Below are 24,025 nucleotides of genomic sequence, written 5' to 3'. Positions count from 1 at the left end.
AACAGCTCCAAAACTGCTGCTCATCAAGAGTCTTGACCATCTGGTTTCACACTTTTGGAGAGACTTGTTCATGTTCACAATTCCTGACTGAATTGTCTAAAATCAAAGGAATAATGAAGATGTGAAATCTCTTGTAGATTAGACTTTCTATTTAATAGTACTAAAAAAATATATCAGAAATTTACCTTCAAGTCTGTGCTAATGACAAGGTTAACTAAGCTGGGCTCTCATCATAATTGACTTTCTAATGGATAGCGACCTAATGTTCAACAGTTTGCCGATGATTGTGCCCTTTCAAAATACCAGGATACATTTAGGAAGCAATTAAACACTAATTATCATTCATTATTTCTGACCTGAAAATAGCTAAGCAAGGACGGAGTTATAATTTATTAAGGAGGATACTGAACATTTAAAATAGCCTCTAAAGTCTTTTTGGGCTTTATCCTAAACTCAAGGTACCATATGCTGAACCTTGATATGGATGAGTCTTATCCAAGAACATGTTTGATCCTCTTGGAGCCCCAAAGTGTTTTGTATTTAATCCTAGCAGCCGAGCATCAAACATATTTTACCTTAGTGTGCTAGTAAACCACACACTCCCTGCGTACAGTGCTGCACACTCACTGGTAGAGTCAAGTTTACAACTATTCAGTGGGTGGTAATGAATTGTTATTAGTGTTATTCCTTACCTACAAAATAAATATTATTTAATATGTTTAACTGCAGGGGATTTACAGTTGTTAATCTAAACTTCATACTTCTGAACAACTCAGTTGGCCGAAAATGCAGAATGAGCAAAATATGCAATAACTTGAAATCTATTTATTGTGCCTAGTAGTTGGAATTTCCTTACAAGTTGATTTTACCCATATGACATCTGTTCCTGACATTTTTATAGAAATGAAGTTCTATCATGTGCTTGAATAACATCTTGGTCCTACTGATTCAGGCATGTGATGGAAGTGCCATCCACAATACAGAAGAAATGCAATCCTGCAAAGAATCTATCAAATAGAAAGTGAATAAAGGCTGAACAGCTCATATGGTGGAGATGTCATAGGGTCATAATAATAATTTTTTGTGCAGCTGCAGCTCCATTATCAGATCTTCACGGGGACAACGTCAATGTTAACATCTAACCTGGAGCGAAGCTGGTCTTGCCGTAGAATTGGACCACACCGGTTCTCTGGCCCACCACCAGCACCCTCTCCCCCAGGCGCACCTCGGGGCCCTCACACACAGAGCTACCAGCTGAAGGGGTTCGGCTTCGGGGACCTGGGAGAGAGAGATAACAAATTAGTATGTTTCAAATGTATTCTACCACGATAATAACTGCCCTCAATTTGATTAGAGTGTATGTGTATAATCATGGAAAAAAAATCCTGAAATGATGATGAGCTTCATTCAGTCTGTGGTGAGATAAATACAGACCTGCACTGGTAAGCAGGGAGGTGCCAGGAGACGAGCGGAGGGCCGGTGAAGGTGTGGTTCTGGGACTCGGGGAAACACGTTCCCGTCGTTGCCGAGCGGGAGGACGTTGCCTTGGCAATGGACGGGGTCGAGCAGCCGGCCCATGCCGAGAGTCCAGTGAAGAAGACGAAGAGGAGAGGGAGCGAGAGAGAGCACCTGGGGTGAAGAAGAGCGAGAGGAGGGAGTGAGCTCAGGGGTAGACAGCAGAAAACTTTATGGAAGGTCTCTACAAAACTAAAGAAAAAACACAAGAAGCCTACAGCCGAAGGGTTAGATGAATTAAACCCGGTTATGAGAAGACATCTGCCAGCTATACACCAGACATCAATAAAAAGGTGCATAAACAGGTGCAACTAGGCTGTGCTGAGAGCCTTGATGTGCACTTATCCAACCTGCTGCCTAAAATCACACCGCACAAACTATGTGCCTCCCTTCTTAATACCGAACCCGCCATCCTTCCATTCAGGCCTAAATCAGGAACTCATGCCATTGCCTGGAAATGATGAATCGCTGCCCCTTATTCATTTTTCTATTTCTTCAGAAAGTAAAATAACCTACAGCGCCCTTTTTTTGCATACTTGCCACTGTACTTTTTCAGACCACTATCCATGGAGCCGTGTCACATCAATCTAAGCGACAAGCAAGTGAGTAGCCTCTCTTAGCTTGTCTTATTACCGAGGTCCAGCAAGGGGCCAACATTCTAATTTCCCCCAACTTCAGGGAATGAGATGAAGGAGGGGGCTGCCCAATTTCACTCTTAAGAAGCCATTTGGAGGCAGGACCTCATTGAGCTTTTAACTTAAGCAGACCTTCACAGGCCATAAGTTCATTAAGTGCCCAACTCTCAGAGGCTAATTGATTAAAACAATGCCAAAGTGCTTTAAGACAGAGGGAAGATTCAGCTACAAACAAACCGGAACCCGGACAATGAGGGGGAAAAAACAAAAGCTCTCAACCTATGCAAAAAGCTGTTCTCAACAGTAGACATTTACTAATGGGCCCCTAAGAGTGTACAGAAATGCAAGGAAACAACAGTTGAAGCTGCTGATTAGGTCAATTCTATTTGATCTAATCAATCCCTCATTACATTAATTGAACACCGGTGTGGTTTTGGTTTCATGCAACTTTTTACTGCGAGCACACTGTGCTTGCTGTACTGTAACTTTCTTGTTGAAAAAATATTTGGAATAGGCATTTTTTAATTAATTTTTCAAATAATTAAGAGATACATGTTGTGTTTCCATATGCCCAATTAGATCTACTTCATCGCTATCTTTAAAGTAGGCTACAGTGGTAAATGCAGTTTTTTTGTTTGGCTTTAAAGAGGCATTGCTGTTCCTGCTGATCTGCCCATGAATGGATATCGATGTTGGGTTCAAGTATTAAGGTGCACCAATTATCAGAGACAGGACGTGCTGTGGAGCGTGTAGAACCAAGATGACAGAGATCAATTTCAACAGTTTCACCAAAGAGAGATTATGCTAAATACTGCTGACTCCCACTTTACCCCTTCTCTGATATCCAGTGCATCAAAGCCCATTCAGCTGTAACTGCAGTACCTGTTTTTGTCCCTGAGGCGTCTCCTTCTGTGCCCTGATCGGAACCAGGCGGGCTTTTTTGTTTATCAGGTGTTTTTTTGACAGATGGAGACAAACCTTTCCACCCACACACACAGAAAAAAGAGACACATTGACTACTTTTTATGCACAGATCAATACTCATCTTAATCAGATAACTTACGAATTCTGATTAGGAGATGGTATAAACTAAATGCAATATTACGGTGCAGTGACCTTACAATTAGAAAGTCACACTGATGTATTTTAACAACTGAAAATGAAAATGAAATCTACTTGTGAATATAATGCATTATTTATAGTTGACATGTTGCATGTGCTGATGGCCATTAGCTACTTGAGCATTCTGGTTATCAAAAAAAGCACATACACAGTATAACCCAAGTAAAAAACTCACTTAAATACCACCAAAATAGGAGCAGTGTCTGCGTATAAAAGTAGCCATCCAAAACAAGAAAACAAATTCACAAAAAAGGACACATTATTTGTAAAAACAATATGTGGGAATATATAGTTTAAAAAGTTTAAAGAAATCAATAGGATTACAGGAGAAAAGAAAACTGATGAAAGAAGGCACACAGTGAGGCGATGCAAGAGATTGAATAAAAGGGATAGAAAAAGTTACAGTGAAAAGATAAAATGTGAGAGAGACAGTGAAGAAATGCAAGGGAAGGACAGCATGACATTGCAGGGTAGCAATGAAACAAGTGTTACTGAAAGGCAATTTTTCTTGATTGAGCTCAGACTGTCTATTCTACTCCAACACAGAATAAAACCACTCAAATCTGCTGAGACAAGGGGTTGCTCCCACACAAGAGCCCCAATGACACTAAAAAAAAAACTTCAAAGGCATCTGTTGCAATTGAATCACATTTCTTAGAGAAGTAAACAGATGGTTAGATTCCTTAACTAGCTACACAGCACCAAGGCTTCACCACTACTTTAGATTAGGCCAGTTTATCAAATTATTTGGTGACTTGTATCATAAATCTACTGTACAACTGACAAAGGAGGTTTTTAGTCTGATCTCTAACAGAAAATATAATCAATCTTCATGTAACCAAACAGATTTAAAGACAAGACAAATGTTCATATAGCAAGGAGGATCCTCATAGGAGGATCTACTACATCTGTCAGATGCTTATAATCCAGCAGTAAAATGTCTAATCACCTCTAATGGAGATTAAATGTATACACAATAAATCTGCCAGATAAACTGCTTCAAATTACTCTCATCTCATTAATATGCCACTTATGCTTTACATTGTGCACGCAAAAAGAGCTGACGGATTAAAAAAATAATAATAATAAATTCTCAGATCAGTCTGGTGGTTACTGATTGCCATTTCAGTTCACATTTAGAAACCTTCTCCTCAGAGGGAGAGTTGTCTCTTGCCTTTGAACTCCAAAAAGGAGACTACATTCAAACTCAGAATACCCAACATTTCTTGTCGCTTGACCTTTAGCTTGCAGGGACCTCCTGGCTCTATCTATCCCTTCCACACACTGACGTTCACTTGAAGTGACGGACTGCAGTAAAGACTGAGGCTTTACGGATCAAGCAGCGGTGCTTTGTGAGCGCTGTCTATGTTCTCACCACCCTTTGAGGCCTGAGCTCCAGCTGACACACTCTAATAGGGGCCAGTCTGGCGCTCTGCTGTGTCTGTCTCTCCTGGTTAGCAAGATGAAACAGTTCCACAATGACCCATCCGATCCAAATATGCACACGAGTGAGCAGTCTGCAATGCCGATCTGATGGGACGCCAAAACATAGGTGGCCCGGAGAGTTTGGGCTGTAAAAGCCTGACAAAGGCCCTGAGAAGTGCTCGGTCATAAATTAGTCTGCTTCCTGGGTTGTATGGAGGTGCTGACACACACGCCCTCACATGCATTGCACGCCACACATACACACTCACACACACCTTGTGATGAATGGCTGCTTGGCTGTTCAGCCTGTCTATGTCCTAGTTATTAAACCCTGCTTAATTGGACTATCAATCACAGAATTCCATAGACCACTCAGGTCCGCCATTCCAGTCACGTCCAGATCAATTGGCCTTCAAAAGCACTGAATATTACACCACCACAATAAAGCTGTAAACCCTAGGGGGCGCAACAACCACAAAAATCTACCAAGACACGGTCCCTAAAATGTATTGAGGTGAATGGAGCCTATTATGAGTCAACATCAGTGAGGAGCTGGGGATGTGGGCATCCAAGGACTGTAAAAGCAAGGCCTTGTCAGTGGTAAAATGTATGCATTGTCCTTTGGCACTGATTCAGAATCCACTTTTCAAAGCGTTCTAAAAAGATTAATATGAGAGACCAGATGCAATAAATCCTGCCATGCAGTGACATGACTCACACAGGTTACAAAACTTGAGAAAGCCTCTTTTTGGCACAAATGAGGCCATCAGCTGAAGTCGTGACTCAGGGCTTCATACTGGGCTTTTTATAAGAGCTGTCAGAATGGGAATCCATTTTAGTGTAAATAGAATGGCTGTGTCCCCACCACAACAACTATGAAAGCAGCAAGACAGAAAGCTGTAACAATTTTCAGATAACTAGACCAATTTTTACCCCAACAAAGGTTTATAATAAATCCAAATTACATTCTGTTGATATGTCAATGCACACTAGCCTTGTGAAACCAGCCGGACTCAAGCACAATTATATTGTGCAAGAGATCCATCTGGCCCGGAGCCACTGGATTGGTTTCAGTGCCGCTCAGAATATGAGCGGCCAATCAGCACTACAGGGCAGCGCCGCTGAATTTCGAAAACAACAAAGGCGGCGCTCGGGGATAGTTGAATCAATGCAGCTTTGGAATCAGTTTTGTCTGAAATGGACAACATAAAATCCGTAAAAAAAATGAACAGAAGTCAGCTGTAAAGGTTTTCTTCGAGAAGATGATGTTTTAGCCTTTCTTCTAACTTTATCAGTTAGCTCTGTTAGTGGCCAAGAAAATTTCCCCAGTCAAGAAACCTATTTTCATTGTCGTTTCCCCATTGATCGCTCTCATGGAGGACAAGTGAAGCTACAAAACTGGGGATCACCCAGCTATGCAGACTGGTGTACACAGCAACTCAGACATCTTTCATGGACGTTGCCAACTTGTATTTGGATAGCCCAGAGGCTTGGTTGCTGAATAAAAAAATGGCGGAATATGCTGGCAAGTTTATCGCGAAAACCTCAAGGGGGGTTGTACAAATTTTCATACAAATGGTAAACAAAATTTAGCATACATAGTTGTTAGTTGATGTCAAACGTGTAGATGCAGCACCCACTGATTGCATCACATAGGTCGTTAACCTGATCGGGTGAATTGTCTTTAGCTCAACACAAGACTGCGCCCTAGTGGAAATCGTTTATATTTGTGTGGCGGAAAAGAACAAAAGAATACGGATGGTTCCACCAGGCTAATGCTTGAGGAGAACGTTCCTGCAGTTACTTTAGAGGAATTAAAATGAAGACTTTTCTAACTATATATTTTGCTGTACACTGGATGAGGGCTTTGGTAAGGATGAGGAAAGGGGGGTGGGGGAGGGGCCACAGCATCTGCAACCCTTCTGTGGGGTGGTGTGATAATCCAGTTAGTGGAGAATGGTGCCCTATTGCCACTAACACTTTTTCTGTCATTTCCAGCAAATCGCCCCCAGAGTAAAGATGGAGAAGCACAGGCCGCCATTTCCATTACTGTTAGTGCTGTAGCTCATGTCCCAAACCCCCTCAAGTGAGTCCACGTGAGGAGTTATTTCTTCGGCCAATGGGGCATATTGGGAAGGGTTCGGCCATTTTATCAGCCTAATGCTGTTACTCCTGAATGTTTGTGCGAGTACAAGTGAGGGTGCTGTTCTTTTGGTTTTTCCTTTGATGTGTGGTCTCCAATAACGCATTAATGTGCAGTGGTCTCCCCGAGGGGATTGTATAATGAGATAAACTGTGACACGAGGAAAATGGCTTCCCATGGTGACATCTTTTTTCCGCCTACGCTCACCAAGTTCACTCACTTCCTCGCCCTCGGGGCCCTACGGGCTATTCAGTTTCTCTGTCTTTTAAGGTTTTTATCATGACTAGATCTTTAAAAGGCAATATGTTTGATTTATTTTGTGCTACAGCTCTTCAGGTATACCCATCCTCCCAAAAACTCTAGGAACCAACACTCACCCAGATGTGACCTGTAACTTTTTTTGGACCTGAGCACAGTTTTGATCACAAAAATAGAACTGAACCGAGCAGTGTTCAGCCAGCCGTAGTTCCCTCAGCAAACGGGTCTGTTTTACTTCTGAAATAGACATATCTTTTTTACATCCATTTTTCAGATGGCAGAAATGTTTAGAACTGTGATGACGTAAGTACGCCTCTTGTTCTTTACCTGTGTTAATCTTGGAGGTGATGCGGGACAGGTCGATGCGACGAGGAGGACGTGTAGGTGCAGAGGTCTTTATGGCATTGGTTTTGCGTCTTTCCAAGGGTTTGCTTATCTTAGAGAGGGGAGCAAAGATGCCTGTGGGAGAGAACACATGAGAAAAAGATTTGAGACAATAAGAGAGTGAAAAGATAATGGGTGACTCAAGGAGTACAGGGAAAGAATTAGACAGAGAAAAGTAAAATTACAGCAAAAGGGAAAACACCTCAAACGACTAAGTAGTAATTTAAAAATGTCAAATTCACTCACAATTGACAAAGGGGAAATTAACCTTGCAGGGGTTAGGTAAGATACCACTGAAAACCCGATTTGTCCAATAAAGACCTATAAAGTCAGTAATGGTGGAACAAATAAACTGAGCATGTGGGTGGTTCAGAGTGTCTGAACTGCTAAGTACTTCTGGGTTGTGGCGTGACCATGATTTTTGCCTGATGAAGGTCTCAGTACCGAAACGTTGCATATTTTCTAATAAATGTTTTAATTGTAAGTACAGAGAGTGTGCGGGAATCTCTTCTTATGTCCTTATGACCTACCATGTTTGAGTCGACAATTGAAATACTGAACCCCTGCTACTGAACCATCGTTCTTCCCTTCCGGTTGGTCCAGCTCCACCCCGGCCCAGAGGCCTCCAGAGAACTCAGTGCTGCCGCAGAATCGCAGGGTGCCTACCTGGGTACACACAAACATGCACCGCACAAAGTCAAAACTAGGATAATAGCCAAGGTTAAACACTTAATAGTGTTTTCAAACCGCAGTGCGAAACAAATCAGCACAAAATCAGGGGATGCAGTGAATGGACTGGCCAACACATTGTGCAGTTTGCATGGCCATAATGCGTTTTCAATATGCGCCTTTGTTTATCTCCTTATGCCATGTCCTCAGGAAAATAGTGCAAAGTCATTACATCTTCATTCAAAATGCCGTGTATTATGGCAAGGGCAGCCCCTCTATCAGAAACTCAACTACGTTTTGATGCGTCTATATTTATAAAAGCAGCAGAACAGAGAAATAATTAAAAGGAAAATAGAGATCAAAGCGTGAGACTGCGCCAGAGAGCACAGGGGAGATAATAGGGTTTTGATTAGCCAATCTGTAGAACTCGACGCTCTGCGATTTCGCTCCCAGTGTGGCATGAGAATTCATTAATGGCTCATTCTTTCAGAGGCAATGTCCGACTGGGCCAGAGTGAGTGAGTATTTTGTTGTGTCTACGTGTCTCTGACTGCGTCTATGTGTGCGTGTGTGCGCAGCGGGGCTGTCAGTAAAGACACATTGCAGACAGCATGTAATGAATGTCACTATGCCTACACCTGTCTTTTCCTTTTTAATGTGGTGTTATATCCATCTGAAAGAAAAAAACTGTTCAAACGTTTTGCGTCAGTGCAATTTAAAAATAAAAATGCGGCAAAGGTGGCATTTCAACACAACAGATTCACCTGTGCCTAAAATTATACTTGTCAGAAAAACACCATGTTAAAAATGCACTAGGTAACAGCGGCCCCAATTTTAAAAAAAAAGTTAAATGTGCAACTAAACACACACTAGTACAAAACCCGTCGATAGCATACTGAATTGAGCCTTAGCGGGCAAAAACTTTGTCACGTCTTTGTCAAAAAGACGGAAAGTAGAAAAAGAGGACACAGAATTCTTATTTCTTCACCGAAACAAATGGGAAATCAGTGTGCCTGATACGTTCACAACCCATGTTGGTGCACCAAGGAATATAATATTCAATTCCACTATCAGACATGACGAAAACGACAACTGCGAACAGAGAAGATGAATGATTGTTGGCAGGGTTGAGGAAACATCAGTCTGTGTTTACTCGTAGTCGCAAGATAAGTGATGCAGCTGTGAAAGCTAGTTACATAATAGCATCGGCATCAAAGCCATACTTTGAAGGGGAATTTGTTAAGATTTGCATCCAGAAGGCAGCAGAGCTTGTACGACTTTTGCCAACATTGATCTGACGAGAAATTTGGTTGCAGAGAGGATTGCGGATCTTGCTGGAGACTGGGACCGTCAATTTAAGGACAAAGTGAGGGAATTTGTAGCTTTTTCAGTTGCAGTTGCTCAACTGGCCATATTTATTTATGGTGTTAATGTGACTTTGACTGTCACGAGGAGGTTGCAGAGTTGGTGCCGATCATATTTTGACCTGCCTTGTTGGAGCACTGGACAGACTCAGGGTGGACTAGGCCTGAGCTGTCAGGTGGATGAATGGTGGAGCACCGTCAATAATTGGAAAAACGTCTGGTGTTTCAAGGATAAAGATCTGGTAGAAAGCGCAGGAAAAGACTTTTGGAGTTTTAACTGGATTTTGCACAAGGATCATGACCTTGTCATGAATGTGGTTATCAACACTGAATTTTATTTGAGCCAAAGGGATGAATCACCACCAATTTTAAAGCCTGCTTCATGACAAAAACATTACCCATGGCCTACGCTGCCACACTGACGGTAGGTGGTTAAGTCTCATAGGTGGACAAAAATTTAGAAATTTACAATTTTGCACTCACTACTCATAGTCAAAGCTTCTGATGCCTGTGGACCTCCAACAGGAGATGACTGACTTGCAGTGTGATTCAGAGTTGAAGCCTCTGTGGGTCTGGACATATTTTATCAGCATCTCTTACTCAGGTGCCACAGATTGACAGCCCTAGCCACCAAAATATTGTGCATTTTTGGAACTACTTATATTTGTGAGTATGTTTTCTCTGTAATGAACATTAACAAAACAAAACTGCGCTCCATGCTCACGCACAAACACTTGAATGACAATCAAAATGTCAACTGCTCAACAACTGGCACCGAATATTGATGCATAAAAGTCAAGAGGTGCCAGGTTTCAGGAACAGCAAGTTCAGTTTTGAGTATGAGGGAGTATTTTAAGTTTTTCCCTCGCATCATGAAACAAAAAATAATTCACAATCCTAGGGGTGCACAGATCGATCAGCCAATGAAAGCACCAATCGATCGGTCAACGAAAGCACCGATCGATCAGCGAACGAAAGCACCGATCGATCAGCGAACGAAATCACTGATCAATCGCCCAACGAAAGCAAAACAAATTCAGGAAAGCGGTCAAACATCTGCTGTAAAAAGTATGAGCCAATTTGTGACACTCAGCAGAACATTAGCAGCGTAGGCTTGTCGTCCATCTGACATTGACAGTTCAGTTCCAACATTGTGTTTTTGAATTTCACAGCCTACGATCATAGATTACAACCACTTTAATCTATTGGACAGAAGGTAGAGCCTGTGCTGCTGCAATGAAAAACATTTCATGTTCTACCAGTGGCAATAGGTGAGTAAGCACCTGTCAAGCACCAGTCATCAAGCACACACTAACATGTAATTACTACGTTTGGATAAAATTTATATAAAATGTATTTATGTGCATTCCTATAGAGGTGAATTGCACATTGTCACTGTCAGTAGACTGCAACAATTGCTGCTGTAGACTTTGCCACTGTGATTATTTGCTTGATGTAGAATAGGCCTACCTGAAAATGCAACTTATTTTCTGTAGAGGAGAGGAGAGGTGTACATACCCAACACCAGAATTTAATTTGGGCGAATCTACAGGGTCTCAATTAGGGGGAATGGGAAGCTCTTCTCTACTGCAGCCCCACTTTGTGATTTAGGCTGCTAAGACAGGCGTATTTTTAAAAAAGAAAGCTTGCCTAGTGCAGCTTTACGCAAAATGGAAATGCTACAAATGAAGGATTAATGAAGATGCTATTAATCCCCCTTGCTCTTTATGATGGACTCACCTTCTGGCCAGCAATCACCACGCGGTCGCCCAGTCGGATTCCCATAGTGGCGAGCTGTGTCCGGGCCTTATCTGAGAGAGCAGGGGGGGAGTGAGCTGACAGGGTGAGGGGCAGGGGGGAGCTGGGCCTGGGCAGAGCCTCTCTCAGGAGAGTCCGGAGCTCTTTGGCCACGACGGCTGCGTCTGCCATCTCCAAGGGCATGTCAAGGGGGTCAGGCACTACGTCTGCTGGGCACTGCCCTTTTTCATTCTGTAGGGAGAGACAGGGAAAAAGCACAGAGGAGCAAAGCTAAATTGATGAGGAAAGAGTGAATTTGGTTTTCAAATGTCAGTGTCAAATAAAATGCAATATAAAATATCAATACTGATAAATATCAAATCATGTATCAAGCAAGATGATAAGACTGCTAGGACATCAAAAAGTAAAAATTTGAGTTTTGTTGCTTTAACAAAAAAGTTCAGTGCTATCATTTGTGAAACAAGAATGCATGGCTTAACAGAATTTTTAATCTCATCTCTGCTATCAGAACAAAATCCCCCATCGGTGTATTTCAGAGCAGCTGATCAGTAGGCGCACAACATGGGAGTTTAGTCAAGTGGCTCAAAGAAACTACTGTCAGTGAGAGTTGAGACAGAGTCAGCGAGCCGAAGTGTCAGGGGAGGCAGGAGGCAGGAGGAGATGGCTGCGGAGGCGTGACAGACGAAGGGAGCTCATTCGGCACTGCGCTGGAGTAATTGGGGCACACTCATGCTCACCATCCCCTCCAGCAGCAATACGAGTGGTTCTTTATGAAACATCAAAAGGAGCTTGCCTTCCATTGCCAAGGCCTGTCTTTCACAAGTTGTAACACTAAGCTAATGCACAAACTACTTGTAATTTGCCGACTGACTTGAATGGATGCATTTGTATTGGTGTGCATTTCTGCCTTTGTGTGTAATCTTGTGATACAATATTTGACGTGACTGAAAAAGGTTCAAATTCAATGTTAATTTCCTGTATGGTAAAAGCCCCATAACCATTTCTTGATGACTCAAGCTTGTCAGTGCATTCCATTGTCGACGGTTAGCATTAGTTAATGTAATGGTAATTCATGCTACATTGCAAGACCCTCAAGTGACCAAACATGCATTTAACAGCTGTGGGAGGAATGTGTGGGAGGTTAGGACACATTTCCATTGCCTCTAGCTCTTCATCACGACATAACTCATTTACAGGAAACTTTGACACCTTGCAGCATGGAAATTGTGCAATTTTCCTTTTTCGTCTAATATTCAACTACAAACCGAGTCACCCATCTGCTTTTACTTCAGATAGGTGTTAAAGGACATTCAGCAGACCAGTAATAACTTTTAGACACTTCCAACGTGTTTCATTTTAGTGCTGTGAGGGAGCACAATGACACCAATTTTTACAGTGAGAGCCAATAAAAAACCGTCAGACACTCCAGCCAAAGAAATGTTTGTGCCAACTACATCACAGTCATACATTCTGTGTCTGTAACAGAAGTAACAACCCAAACAACTGACAGTGTTACTGCAAGACGTGAATTGGAGATATGATTGTCCATAGCTTTAATAACTGGATAGCCCTGTGTCAACTGATGTGCTATCAAACATGAAAGTGGATCAACCAAGTAAACAATCCACTGGAGCAGGCTTCTACTAATGGCAAATATGGTGAGTTGTCAAAGCTATTAAGCCAGTAAATTATGTGGTCAGGTTTAGTTGAAAGGAGTCAGGTAAAAGCACCGAATTGTCTTCTCAGAAAGGAGGCATTCGTTCAAATAGCCGATTTCCATCATTATACAACTTTAATGCACTATTTGAGTTGCGAAGGAATGTATGGTTGCCTGTCTTCATCCAGCCTTTCTAGCGCTGGATCTAGGCCTAGTTGTACAGCAACTCTGCAGGGACTGGGAAGACCATTATCAAATTAAACCACTTCCAAGTGTGACCTTTACTCAAAAGGCAAGGAGAGATTTCAAACTGAAGTTCTTGGCTGTGGTAGCTAGCTTTAAACTCTTCTGCCAACTTCCAGCATTTTTCAAATGCAAGTGACACAATATTGTAGGTAGAGCATTCAAGTACATTACAAATCAGTGCATATGCTTGTAGTGACAAAACGTAAGAAAAAATCCAACTTCCAATCTAATCCAACCAAGAAAAAGCATTGCCACGCGATTCCAATCTCTCATGACACAAGTGGACAAACGCCGACCCAAGAAAGCTTCCAAATGATGGATTGGCAAGGCCCAACCTGATATCAAGAAGTGCTGACCAAGGTTGCGGATGTCAATGCTGGATGCCCTTTGATAACACTATTACCACATAACACCCTGTACTGTACTTTTTCGCTAAAGCACTTTGTCTACAGAGCTGCAGAAACACTGTGGATTTACATGCTCCAACATGATATGTTTAACCTAAAAATGATTGTGCCTTTCTGTAACTGTGTGTTTTGTGAATTGTGCGCAGTGTTGCTCTCTTGAGCAATATCATCGATGTATAATTTAATACAAGCTTGCAGTCAACCATATGAGTGGTCTGTGCACCGTCTATATTACAATGTGTTTCTTTGGGTGATAGTGAACACAGAAGACCCCATAAATCATGAACAGGATTATGACAAGAATAATAAGAGGTCAAAATGGTAAATTTAACTCACAATCCCATATACAGCAACCTGTCAAGTTGACTGAACAGTCATGACTCTGTGAGCCAGCAAAACCTACTTGCTTATTTCTGACTGGCTGACTCATGGTTGGTGCCAATACAGATTTGATGAGGGGGAGCAAATATTCTCAGATGATCGCTGACAGAGCGATAACAAAACTGCTAGAAACAGGTCGCCTATATCTCCAGGGCTGATGGTAGCAGCCAAGAGTCGATAAACCTCAAAAGACAAAGTAGACAGAAAATAATCTCTCCTCAACAGTGATTTAGTGTTTGTTCGGTAAGATGACGAACAAATATCAATTTTTCAGACCAATAAATCTCTAAATAAAGGGTTAAGAAGATGGTGATTCATGTTCACATCTACGAATGCTGACATGTTCTTGGAGCTTTGCATTCTTGCACACACCAATGCATTGAGAGCATTAAAACGTAGGGCAAGCACTCCCTCTGCACTCATCTTTGAGCTGGGGAATGATCAGATTATGGTGCATAGTGCTTTGGCGACCTCCAGTGGGGAAATTAGTGCATGCAGAGAACAGGCAGCTTTTCTGTTAACAAATAGCTTCAATGCAGGCAACCCTTTTATTCAGAGCAAATAAAAAAATGGCACATTTCATGAGCCCATGTCACTTCAAAGACATGCAACTTCTTTCAAGTGTAGATAAAATGTATCATCAGAAGAAAAACAACAGCCTATCTGACAAACTATATAGTCACCAATGCTGCACGTCTTGACAGCATATTATCACCTACTGGGATTCTGCTGTATATCCTTCAATTCAAGGTAAATGTCAATCTTGAATTAGGGCTGTCCAACAAACCTCTCCACCAAGGCTTCAGATGGCTGCAAATGAGTGAACACTCAGAAATGTCCAAGTGATAGGGCTATTCAAGGCATGTCTGGGGAATTTGTATTCCAAACAAATGCCATTTTATAGTGTTATCTGCCAACTGACTCGGAAAACGCCAAATTGGGAAATGTGATGCGCAAACAGAAAAAAAAACATACTGAATATCTGAAATGGCATAAAAGCGAGACCTGAGAGTGTAACTGGAAGATTGCAATCCTTTGTATTTTTTTAACTGAGCGTGTGGGCTACTTTTGCAAAGGTCTCAGTCAAATCGATGTAATTTCATCTCATGCCCATTTAATTTGTAATGCAGTAAATAAATGAGCCAAGATTACATTACACAGGAAAGGCTTTGTAAATTTAATAGTGGGAAAGATGTGGGAGTGAAATTGCCAATTTTAGTGGAGTATAGTAGACTGAATGACTGATTGGAGAGGTTTGTGGGCCAATACAGACAAGGGAATTTGCTACTTTATAAGGTTGATAATATCATTTGTTATTTTTATTAGTTTTTTTTTTTGGGGGGGGCAAGCAGTTATCTGCATCGAATAAATGGCAATGACATTCTCATGCAAGTAGCCCCCACACTGCCAATGTCTGGCACTTGAGAATTTCCTCAATAAATCTGATTGAGTGATTGAGTAATACATGAGGGTATGAGAGTTGTTGACAATTTTAGGCTGTATGTATGCACAGAGGACCATTTCCATGCTAGAAATTGTTTTTTCTGCATCGTGAAACCAGAGAGCCACTGACTTACTGTCTCCATCTCTCCTACAGCACTTTCCATGCCAAAGCAGCTATGGCAGCAGTTGTTGCTATGGCACTATGGCTTTAAAGGAGTAAATAATATCAACAATTAAAATTCAAACTTAGTGACATAACTCAGATTGTTAATGACCTCTGGGTGTTGCATTTCCTCTCCCTGATGCTCCATGGGGATGGAAAATGACTTAAGAAGATAAATTAGCACAGTTAATTTAGAAAGAAAATGCCCGAGGGGGAAATGGTTGACTGAGGGAGGTCTACAAAATACTGCACTAGGCTGGTGTAGGCATGTGTGATAGCTTCATGTCTGTCGGCTCAATGAAGTCTTTGTGTCACGCTAGTTGCACTGTTTTGCAGTTGTACGGTAAGGGCCTTGGGAAGGAAAACTAGATAACCGTACGCAAGTGTGTGTGTGTGCACCATAGATGTGTTTTGAAACTGTTTAAATCCTAAATATTTTGAAATGGTTGAGTGAAATGAACAGGATGACTATTTTTGACTGCACTTTTGTAGAACAACTATTGAACAGAGGAAATATGTGAAATGGTTATAGATCCCATGAAATGGCAATCACAGCTCAGTTCATGACGTGTCTCTGACAAAGAGGAAACAAAGAGGGAATTTTATGAGTTGAAGAGTGGGAGTGTGCATTGCAGTAGTGACAATGCTGCTCAAATGCTCAGTAGATGAAACTATCTGAGGAAGCTACAGTGCGTGTGTTTATGTCTGCATGCTTTGACCTTGCAGAGTCTGTCATGTTGCACAAACTCACCAATTCATTACATTACTCATTCACAATTTAATCTGTTCCTGCTGTTTCTTTAGCCAGGCCCATTTTCTATATCTATTGCATAACCACTGTACCATAGAAGCAACTACCACCATAAAAATGGCTGGTCCATCAAGTTCTTTTGTCCTCCCGGCTTACGGTTATAATTATGTCTGGTGTAATGGTTGTCCACAAGTCCAGAGGGAGTGCAAAAACTGTGGAGGCGTCATGGACCTGAACTGTGGATATTAATTCATTCTACTTTGCCTGAAGTAGAGGCTCGACTGGCAATTTGTAATACACGCTTTGGACTTGCTGACTGACTGACTTGACAAATAAAATCCAGTAGAATATAAACCTGCGAGTAAGTCAGAGCATGGAATGAAATTTAATATTGTTTTTGTGCGGTTTTACGACTGACTTTACTTCACTTTGTCAAGCCTGGAGCTGACTGGGATGACAAGTCAAACAGCTAGTGCATCTGCCTGTGTGTGTGTGTGTGTGTGTGTGTGTGTGTGTGTGTGTGTGTGTGTGTATGAGAAAAATGTAACATACTCTAAAAGCAGGGTTGGCTCCCAGCTCCAGGAGACATTTGGCAGCTGACGTGCACAGGTTGGACGCGGCGATGTGCAGGGCCGTGCCAAAGTCAAAGTCACTGCAGGTGGCATCTACCTCTGACAAAGGCCAAGGAAGAGAGATGGTGTCATACACTGTTGACGGATTAAATAAAAAATTACACAGCCTCCCAACTCTAAACTCTTTACTTTCAAATGTGCACTAGAATATTGGAATATCAGCAATATTGAATCATCTCATCTCACTAAGAAAACCCATTGTAGTTGAAAAAGGCAAGATACTGATATAAGATGCAAAAAGTACAGTAAAATAACCTTGTTTCTCAAATCGTCAACATGAATAATCATGATTAATAACTGTGATCACAATATCTAGAAAAATAATTGGGATTATCATATTTGTGACATCGGCAGCCCTAACTGCAGTACACCTGACTTCAGTCTTATGGTAAGAACAAGTCACTCAAACCCTCTAGGAATCCTGATAACTCACAGGACACCATGCATGATGGCAAAGATGAAAATAATTTGTCACTCCACAAAATGTCCTCATTCTTAAGCCCTTTCTACCCCCTAATTCCAGCTGACCACTCATCTTAACTACACCCTCAAGTCTCCTCCAACTAGCTTACAATGTCCCACATAGCCTCCTACAACTTCTCTAAGTTGTAAGCGGTAATCAAAAAAAATGCAATCAATCTGCAGTTTGAACTCCTGCTGCCACTGTCCGTGTCAATGCAAACTGCAACAACATTGGCTGTATATGTTCCGCACAGGAAAAAATAAGTACTGGGGGCTTAATCTTCACTGCAGTTGGTTTTTAAAATAGAAATGTTTGCCCCTTGCTGGCTATCCGGGGTTACTTTCCCCTCTCCCTCGCTCTCCTCTGGCCTCAGCTCTGTCCTCACCTCCAGGCTGGGAGGCCTGCAACACCACCCTGATAAGCTGGGGTACGTCGAAGTAGGCGGCGTAGTGCAGGGCCCTCATGTTGGTCCAGCGTGAGCGCAGGTTGGGTTCAGCGCCCAGGGCGAGGAGTTGGCGGGCGAAGCTGGCTGCCGTCTCTGCATCGCCTGAGAGACGGGGTAGGGGGGTTGAACACACGTAGAGAGTGTCAGTTCTGGAGGTCGTGGTGGAGGAATAGTGGTGATGAATAACAGTGCTCACCGACTCACACAGGAATATTTGTTCAGTGGACAGAGTAGTAAGATAAACTAATTTGCAGCGAGATATGGTAGATGTGTGTACATTTTTACAATCCTGCTGAGTGTAATTATTCAACATCCTTGTCAATACTAACCGATGCCTGGGGCCCCGGCCTTGCAGCAGTAGTGCAGGAGGCTCATATCTGTCAGGCCGTCTCGATCATTCACACCACAGCCCCTTTTCAGGATCTGTGTAATGACAAGATATGCAATGTGCAGCAAAAGACCAGCGCTGTCACTGTGCAGCAATATTACATAATAGGCTATAAAGTGAAACTCGGGGGCACTGATCTGATGAATGACAGGCAAGCTGGGCCTATCATAACTCTACTCAACTTAAGGTTTAGACAAGGATTGTCGTACAAACTGACAGAGAAACGGGGCATTTATTTCTCAAGGGTAGCACTTATTAAGTGAGAGTGTGAGAGAAATAATCGGCTGCTTTTACCCTTGAGACAAGTGCTTCACTGCACAATTTACTGCAATGCAGCTACTTTGTATAACTGGGGGTGGAGGGTGGGGGGGCCTGCAGACACAACCAAAAACCAGGCCTTTGTTTTCTAAAGGTAAGTATTCTGTGGGGGCGGCTCCGTTAGTATTTTTCAGTTGTTACAAATGATGAAATATTATTTCTGTAATATTTTTCCATTTATTTGGGAACAAGTCAATGAGTCATCAAACGAGTACAAAGAAAGAACATTCTGCCTTAACACTAAGGCCACTTAAACTATCAGACTACAAGGAGTGCAGAATAAGCTGGATGGTGTTACCTCGTTGCCGATGAGGTCAATGTTCTTCTGGACCTGGGGCACCCACTGCCTCAGGACGGCGAACAGCTCCGGTATGGTGGTGCTGGGATCCAGAAGAACCTCCCTGCACTGGGGCTCACTGGGGTCAAAGAAGGAGAACTCTGGTGGTGGAGGGAGGGACAACAACACAAATGCATGTTGACTATAATGTAATTCAGTCTGGTTAGTAGAACCAGGAATCTAAAGCCTTGCGCACTTTTTTTTCACCTGTATGTGCATGTGAAGACAGCATGTGTGAAACTCTGCAGCACAGACATACATTAACGTTCTGCAACAGACTGCTCAATCGATTCATTCAAATTACTTATCTTGGGTAATCTCCTTGCTGTGCTTGCGGTGTACAGCAGCGAATGAAATCAGATGTGACAATGGACGGCATGCCGTGAACCAAATAAAGCATTCGAAAACCCGACTGAGGCTGAAAACAAATGGGCTCTGCCTCTCACAGTGAATCCCAATGCTTGCAATTCTACCAACCTCAAACTTTGTGCATTTCTTTTACTGACTTATGTATTTTAAGAGTCCTCTGTACATCAGCACTCCTTCCCCAACTGCTTGTGGCAACTGTGGGCACACACCACCACCACCAGATGCATTTCCCGTACAAAGGAAGAGCACCTTCAGCTGGGGACACAGTCACTAAGTCTATGATGTCCAATCTTTTCACAGCCTGTTCAGTTGTGTAGTGACTCCCCAGCTTTAGATGTTAACCAGCCTGACATGTCATACATCTCCTCGTTTGCATACTGTGTGTGTGTGTGTGTGTGTGTGTGTATCCTCACCACAGTCACTGGGCATGGGTGCTGAGGCCACCTGGTGGATGACGGGCCTCTCCAGGCCATGGCTGTGTTGGTGGTTAGAGAGCCTACTGTGGCAGCCGAGGACAGCGTCCCCCTCAACAGGCTCTGAAACATCCTCCTTAGTCATCTCCCCCTCAGGGCCTGAGGAAGGAACAGTATTAGAAGTCCTATTCTGAGAGCAAAACTAGGTCTAATCTTGACAAAGCAGTAAGAGTGCCACTGTTTTATGATGAGACGTAACCTAATTTAAAGCTTTCAGGTAATCTGGCACTGCCCCGACAAAGTGGTGAGCTCAGGTACTCTTCTAAAGTGGGCCTATGCCACTGAACACAGTCACATCTGATTAAAATTCACAGCAGTGCAAGTGTAAGCAAAAATATCAGTGAAATATCACAATACCTGTCCACTCAATATTGTATCAGTACCCATTACTGCGATATTCATATTCACATTTCAAGGCATTCAATGAAAGATCTTTTAAAAAGTTGCTCACTCAAATGATATTGTTCAGAGTGGAAAAAAGCCTAATTGACTCATGGCTTTTTCCTCGTAAGTACACATTGATTTTGACATTTTATTGATTAAGTGATATTATTTCAGCTTTTTACTGCAATCAAATTAAAGAGAAATGGATTCTGCAATATATCACAGTATCAAATTGCAGTACTTTAAGTGTCACAGGACATTAAGAAGTGCAATATTATCATATTATGGCATGTTGCGATAATACTGTATTGTGAGCTCTCTGGCAATTCCCACCGTAACAGCAGAGTGGGGTACATATTGAGGTATAATGTGGCCACCATGTACAGCATGGTAGACACGTGGCTGGTACCATGAGAGGTGCCAGGGCATGATCCATAAGCATGCTGTTGTAAATGCGCAGGGAAAAGCTGTGAGCATTTTAAACAGCCTAGCTACAACTGTAGCCCTATCACTTAGCATGCCCATGCACCTTTTTGGTTACAAAAGGGGATTTTCACAAATAGTTAAGAAAGAGACACACCCAAGTTTTCAAAGCAAGCAGAGGACAATTGCCTTTGAGATATAGGCCAACGCATGAGAGACTGAGGAAATCAGAACTGGAGTCAGGAAATTTTAACGGTCATAAAAATAGAGCTTGGGTAAGGGCTTTAGCTTTCCTAACGAAGACTTTAAAACAAGGATAGGCCATTGTGGTGAAGCATGTGCTAGACTACTAGACTACTCATCAAACAGTGATCTTGCACTAGGAAAAGAAAGAGACAGAGAGACAGGGAAAGAGGCAAAGAAAAAGAAAGAGGTTGAACTAGAAGCAAACACACAGGCCTAAGCCTGCAAAGTCAACACCGAGCCTAAAATCTGCCCGTCTAACCAACACTCACTGTCATCTTCTCCTTTATCCTCTTCCCTGTTGATCTCCATGAGAGCCTCCCAGTCCAGCTAAGCTAAAATCAATCACAGGAGACACAAACTGGGTCCGACGGAGCGTCTGACCAGGCAACGTCCCAAAATAACTGCCAAGCGCAGAGGCTGGCCCTCCTCAATCTCCAATAACACACCCCCTCTCTCTGATTATGCCCTGTTGATCTCTTGGCTCCCAGGTTCAGTGGCTATTTACAGCCTGCAAACTCTCAAGGCATGGTATTCTCACTTCTCTGACTCTGCCCGGCTGGAATGTCACTCTCACTTTCCAGGCGTGTGCACTCTTGACCCCCACTGCCACCTCATCTGGCTAGTCAACCATAATAAGACTCACAATGCGGAGAATGTGGCTGTAGGGTGACAGTGCAAACAAACATTGCGTAAAAGGGGCAGCAGGGTGGTGTTGTGATTAGGAGGACTGTCCTTCAAGCGGAAGGCCTGTGTTCAGCTCCCCGCCAAAGCAAGCATCCGCCCTGCTTTAGTTGTCCTAGAACAAAACACTGAATCCCTACCAGTTCCAGGGCTCCTGTTCTGTAGCTGAGCCTGACCTCCGACCTCCATGTGGAGGGGGGCAAGAGAAAAGACTAATTTCACCTTTGGGGGTCAACAGAGTATCACAAAAAGAACACGCCAGTATAATGGGGTTTCAGTAAGGCAAAGACCAATCATGACCTCTCTACATGTGTCTGACTACTTGTTTGATTCTATGTTAGTGTGCTTGAAGCTCTATACCCCCTGCTGAGAGGGATGAGATGGGAAACAACTTGGTTCACAGGCCTCTCTGAGATAACTGACCGGCTTTCCAAGGATTAGGACTTTGCAGTGTGACTTGGGACAATGGCCTAGTTTCTCAATAAGCCCCTCCTCGGTTGTGTGACCCATGTCATCCCGCACCCATTCACCCATCCTCACAACTAATGAAGACACAATATAATCATGTGTCATATTTTTATGTGGAAACAACACATTTTGGAAAGTCTCATAGTTGCGTCATTACTTTTCCCAGAAAAGCTGACTATCTGTTTTGTCTGCATCTCATGTGAATCTACAGTAAAATGTGGAACACAACATCATTACAACAACATTGTTCATATGATTTTGACAGTGTCCACAAAGATTCCCTGGGGATCACGGTTCATTATCAGGATACAAACTAAAATCAGTGCCATAAAATTAAGCTAATTTCTCTGTCATTGCTAATGATGCAATTCAAGGCCTGTGGAGTCCTCTGTTTTAGCATTTGGGGAGAGTTGTTCATGTTCACAAACTTGACTGAACCTGAACCTTAACAACAACATATGTGAAGTGGGTGGTATCCCCAAAACTTATACTCTTAGAACTACAGGAACATTGCACCACAAACGACTAGAACTGCACAAACTTTAGAAACAGACATTAGATCTTTGTTTTGTTTCAGATAGTTTTTCATAGATGTGCATTTATATTATGCAGTGTTGCGCACTACACTATGTTGCTGGTGTGCAGCTAAAATGCAAATATCTTACTAAATTAGAGACATGAGATCTGAAAGTACTCAACAGTGACCACTCCCTCCCTTTCTCCATGTTTCTAGCATACACACACTGGTGAAGCTACAGTTTATCTGATCTACGAGCTGTCAATTTGATGAGCCAATCAAGTCAGCTGTGTTAACATAACTGTTATTTGTTTAACGCTAGCTAACGTTAAACAGTTAGCCGACTAGCTAACGTTAAATACCGGGGCGAGCTAGTTAGTGACAGCTAGCCGGCTGACTACACTAAAACGCATTCATTTTTGTAGTTGAAGCCTGGTTACAATGGACAGTTAACACCCATTGGTTTTGTACTAATGTCACGTGAAAAAGTTGCCTAGAAAGATAAAACTGCCTTCTCCCTTTAACGTTAACACACGTTAGCTCCTCAGAGGCAGCTAGCACCAATATTGGGCCAAGCCTTCCAGTCGCTCAAGATGCAGTTTTTTAATTGGGAATAGAAATAAATATCCTGGCAAAGATAACTAGTTACACAAAAAAATAGATTACCTCGACCTTGCAGCTCGTTTCAAAATGCTTGGAGTCATGACATGAGGAAAATGCCTAGAAAGCTCGTAGCAGATTTAATATCCGTCAAGCTAACTGCAGGTTTATTTTGCTACATAAATCACTTCCAGGTTTAGGATTTCGATTTCAAAATACAAGCATTGTGCAACGTACATTTCTGGCCTTCAAAATAAAAGTACTTATACTATACTAAGAGACACCCAGTATAAACACCTGGTAAAAAATGAAGCTTGAGAATGTATAGTATTACATAATAATATAAAACATAATTGATATATTTTTTCAGACAAAATAGCCTTGATCAAAAGAATATGTTCAAGCTAAATAATTCACACATAGCCTTATACTCCATGCTCACACACAAAGAAACTATTTATAAAATATTTTAAAGACTGCAAATCTTTACTTTGAAAACATGCTGCTTACTTAGGGGAATAGCATAACCTATCACTAAATGTAAGATTCGACTAACTTCAATACTGGAATTCACTGTTACTCCTCTTAAACAAGTGCACTGCTCCATTAGAAAAGAATGGGAGACTGACTTTGCAGATACATACAATATCATACAATAGCAGTAGACATGTGCATACTTAATAACACTAAAATCCACAAACCAGTAGGCATGCTTGAACTTTTTTTCAATACAAAATATTTGACCTGGTCGTTTTTGTATGCTAAAACCATAGACTGTGGCTGAAATACGTTCTTCGTTGGAGCTCTGTGGGATAGAAATAATGACTTCAGTGAAAAATGATTTCAACCTGTATGAATATAGCCAAGCATGCAGGGATGCAAAAAGCACAAAGTATAAACCTTGGTTAGCAGTTGGTGTTGTAACAAACATATAAGTCAAGCCACCACATGATGATCAGAC

At 42.2% G+C, this 24,025-nt stretch overlaps 1 protein-coding gene across 3 annotated transcripts in view; it reads right to left on the bottom strand.

Annotated features, from left to right (window-relative positions):
• The window catches only part of LOC139921255 (CAP-Gly domain-containing linker protein 4), a 31,173-nt gene extending 7,936 nt beyond the window's left edge, over positions 1–23,237 (bottom strand). Inside the window, exons 1-12 of one of the 3 annotated variants that reach the window (XM_071911451.2) lie at positions 23,131–23,237; positions 19,686–19,844; positions 18,865–19,004; positions 18,190–18,283; positions 17,801–17,962; positions 16,873–16,991; positions 11,255–11,503; positions 8,013–8,148; positions 7,426–7,557; positions 3,033–3,128; positions 1,435–1,629; positions 1,144–1,278 (exon numbers count right to left, since the gene is read on the bottom strand). In XM_071911451.2, coding sequence (XP_071767552.2) covers positions 1,144–1,278; positions 1,435–1,629; positions 3,033–3,128; positions 7,426–7,557; positions 8,013–8,148; positions 11,255–11,503; positions 16,873–16,991; positions 17,801–17,962; positions 18,190–18,283; positions 18,865–19,004; positions 19,686–19,830 — 1,603 coding nt within the window. In that variant the 5' untranslated portion in view covers positions 19,831–19,844; positions 23,131–23,237. Of the gene's footprint in view, positions 1–1,143; positions 1,279–1,434; positions 1,630–3,032; positions 3,129–7,425; positions 7,558–8,012; positions 8,149–11,254; positions 11,504–16,872; positions 16,992–17,800; positions 17,963–18,189; positions 18,284–18,864; positions 19,005–19,685; positions 19,845–23,130 lie in introns of those variants that run through there. The other 2 variants (XM_078289680.1, XM_078289681.1) reach the window with 2 other exon arrangements.
• Positions 23,238–24,025: the final 788 nt, after the last annotated feature.

This window comes from Centroberyx gerrardi, chromosome 17 (assembly GCF_048128805.1).
Source record: "Centroberyx gerrardi isolate f3 chromosome 17, fCenGer3.hap1.cur.20231027, whole genome shotgun sequence".
Lineage (NCBI taxonomy): Eukaryota > Metazoa > Chordata > Actinopteri > Beryciformes > Berycidae > Centroberyx > Centroberyx gerrardi.
This window is presented reverse-complemented; position numbering and strand designations above follow the sequence as displayed.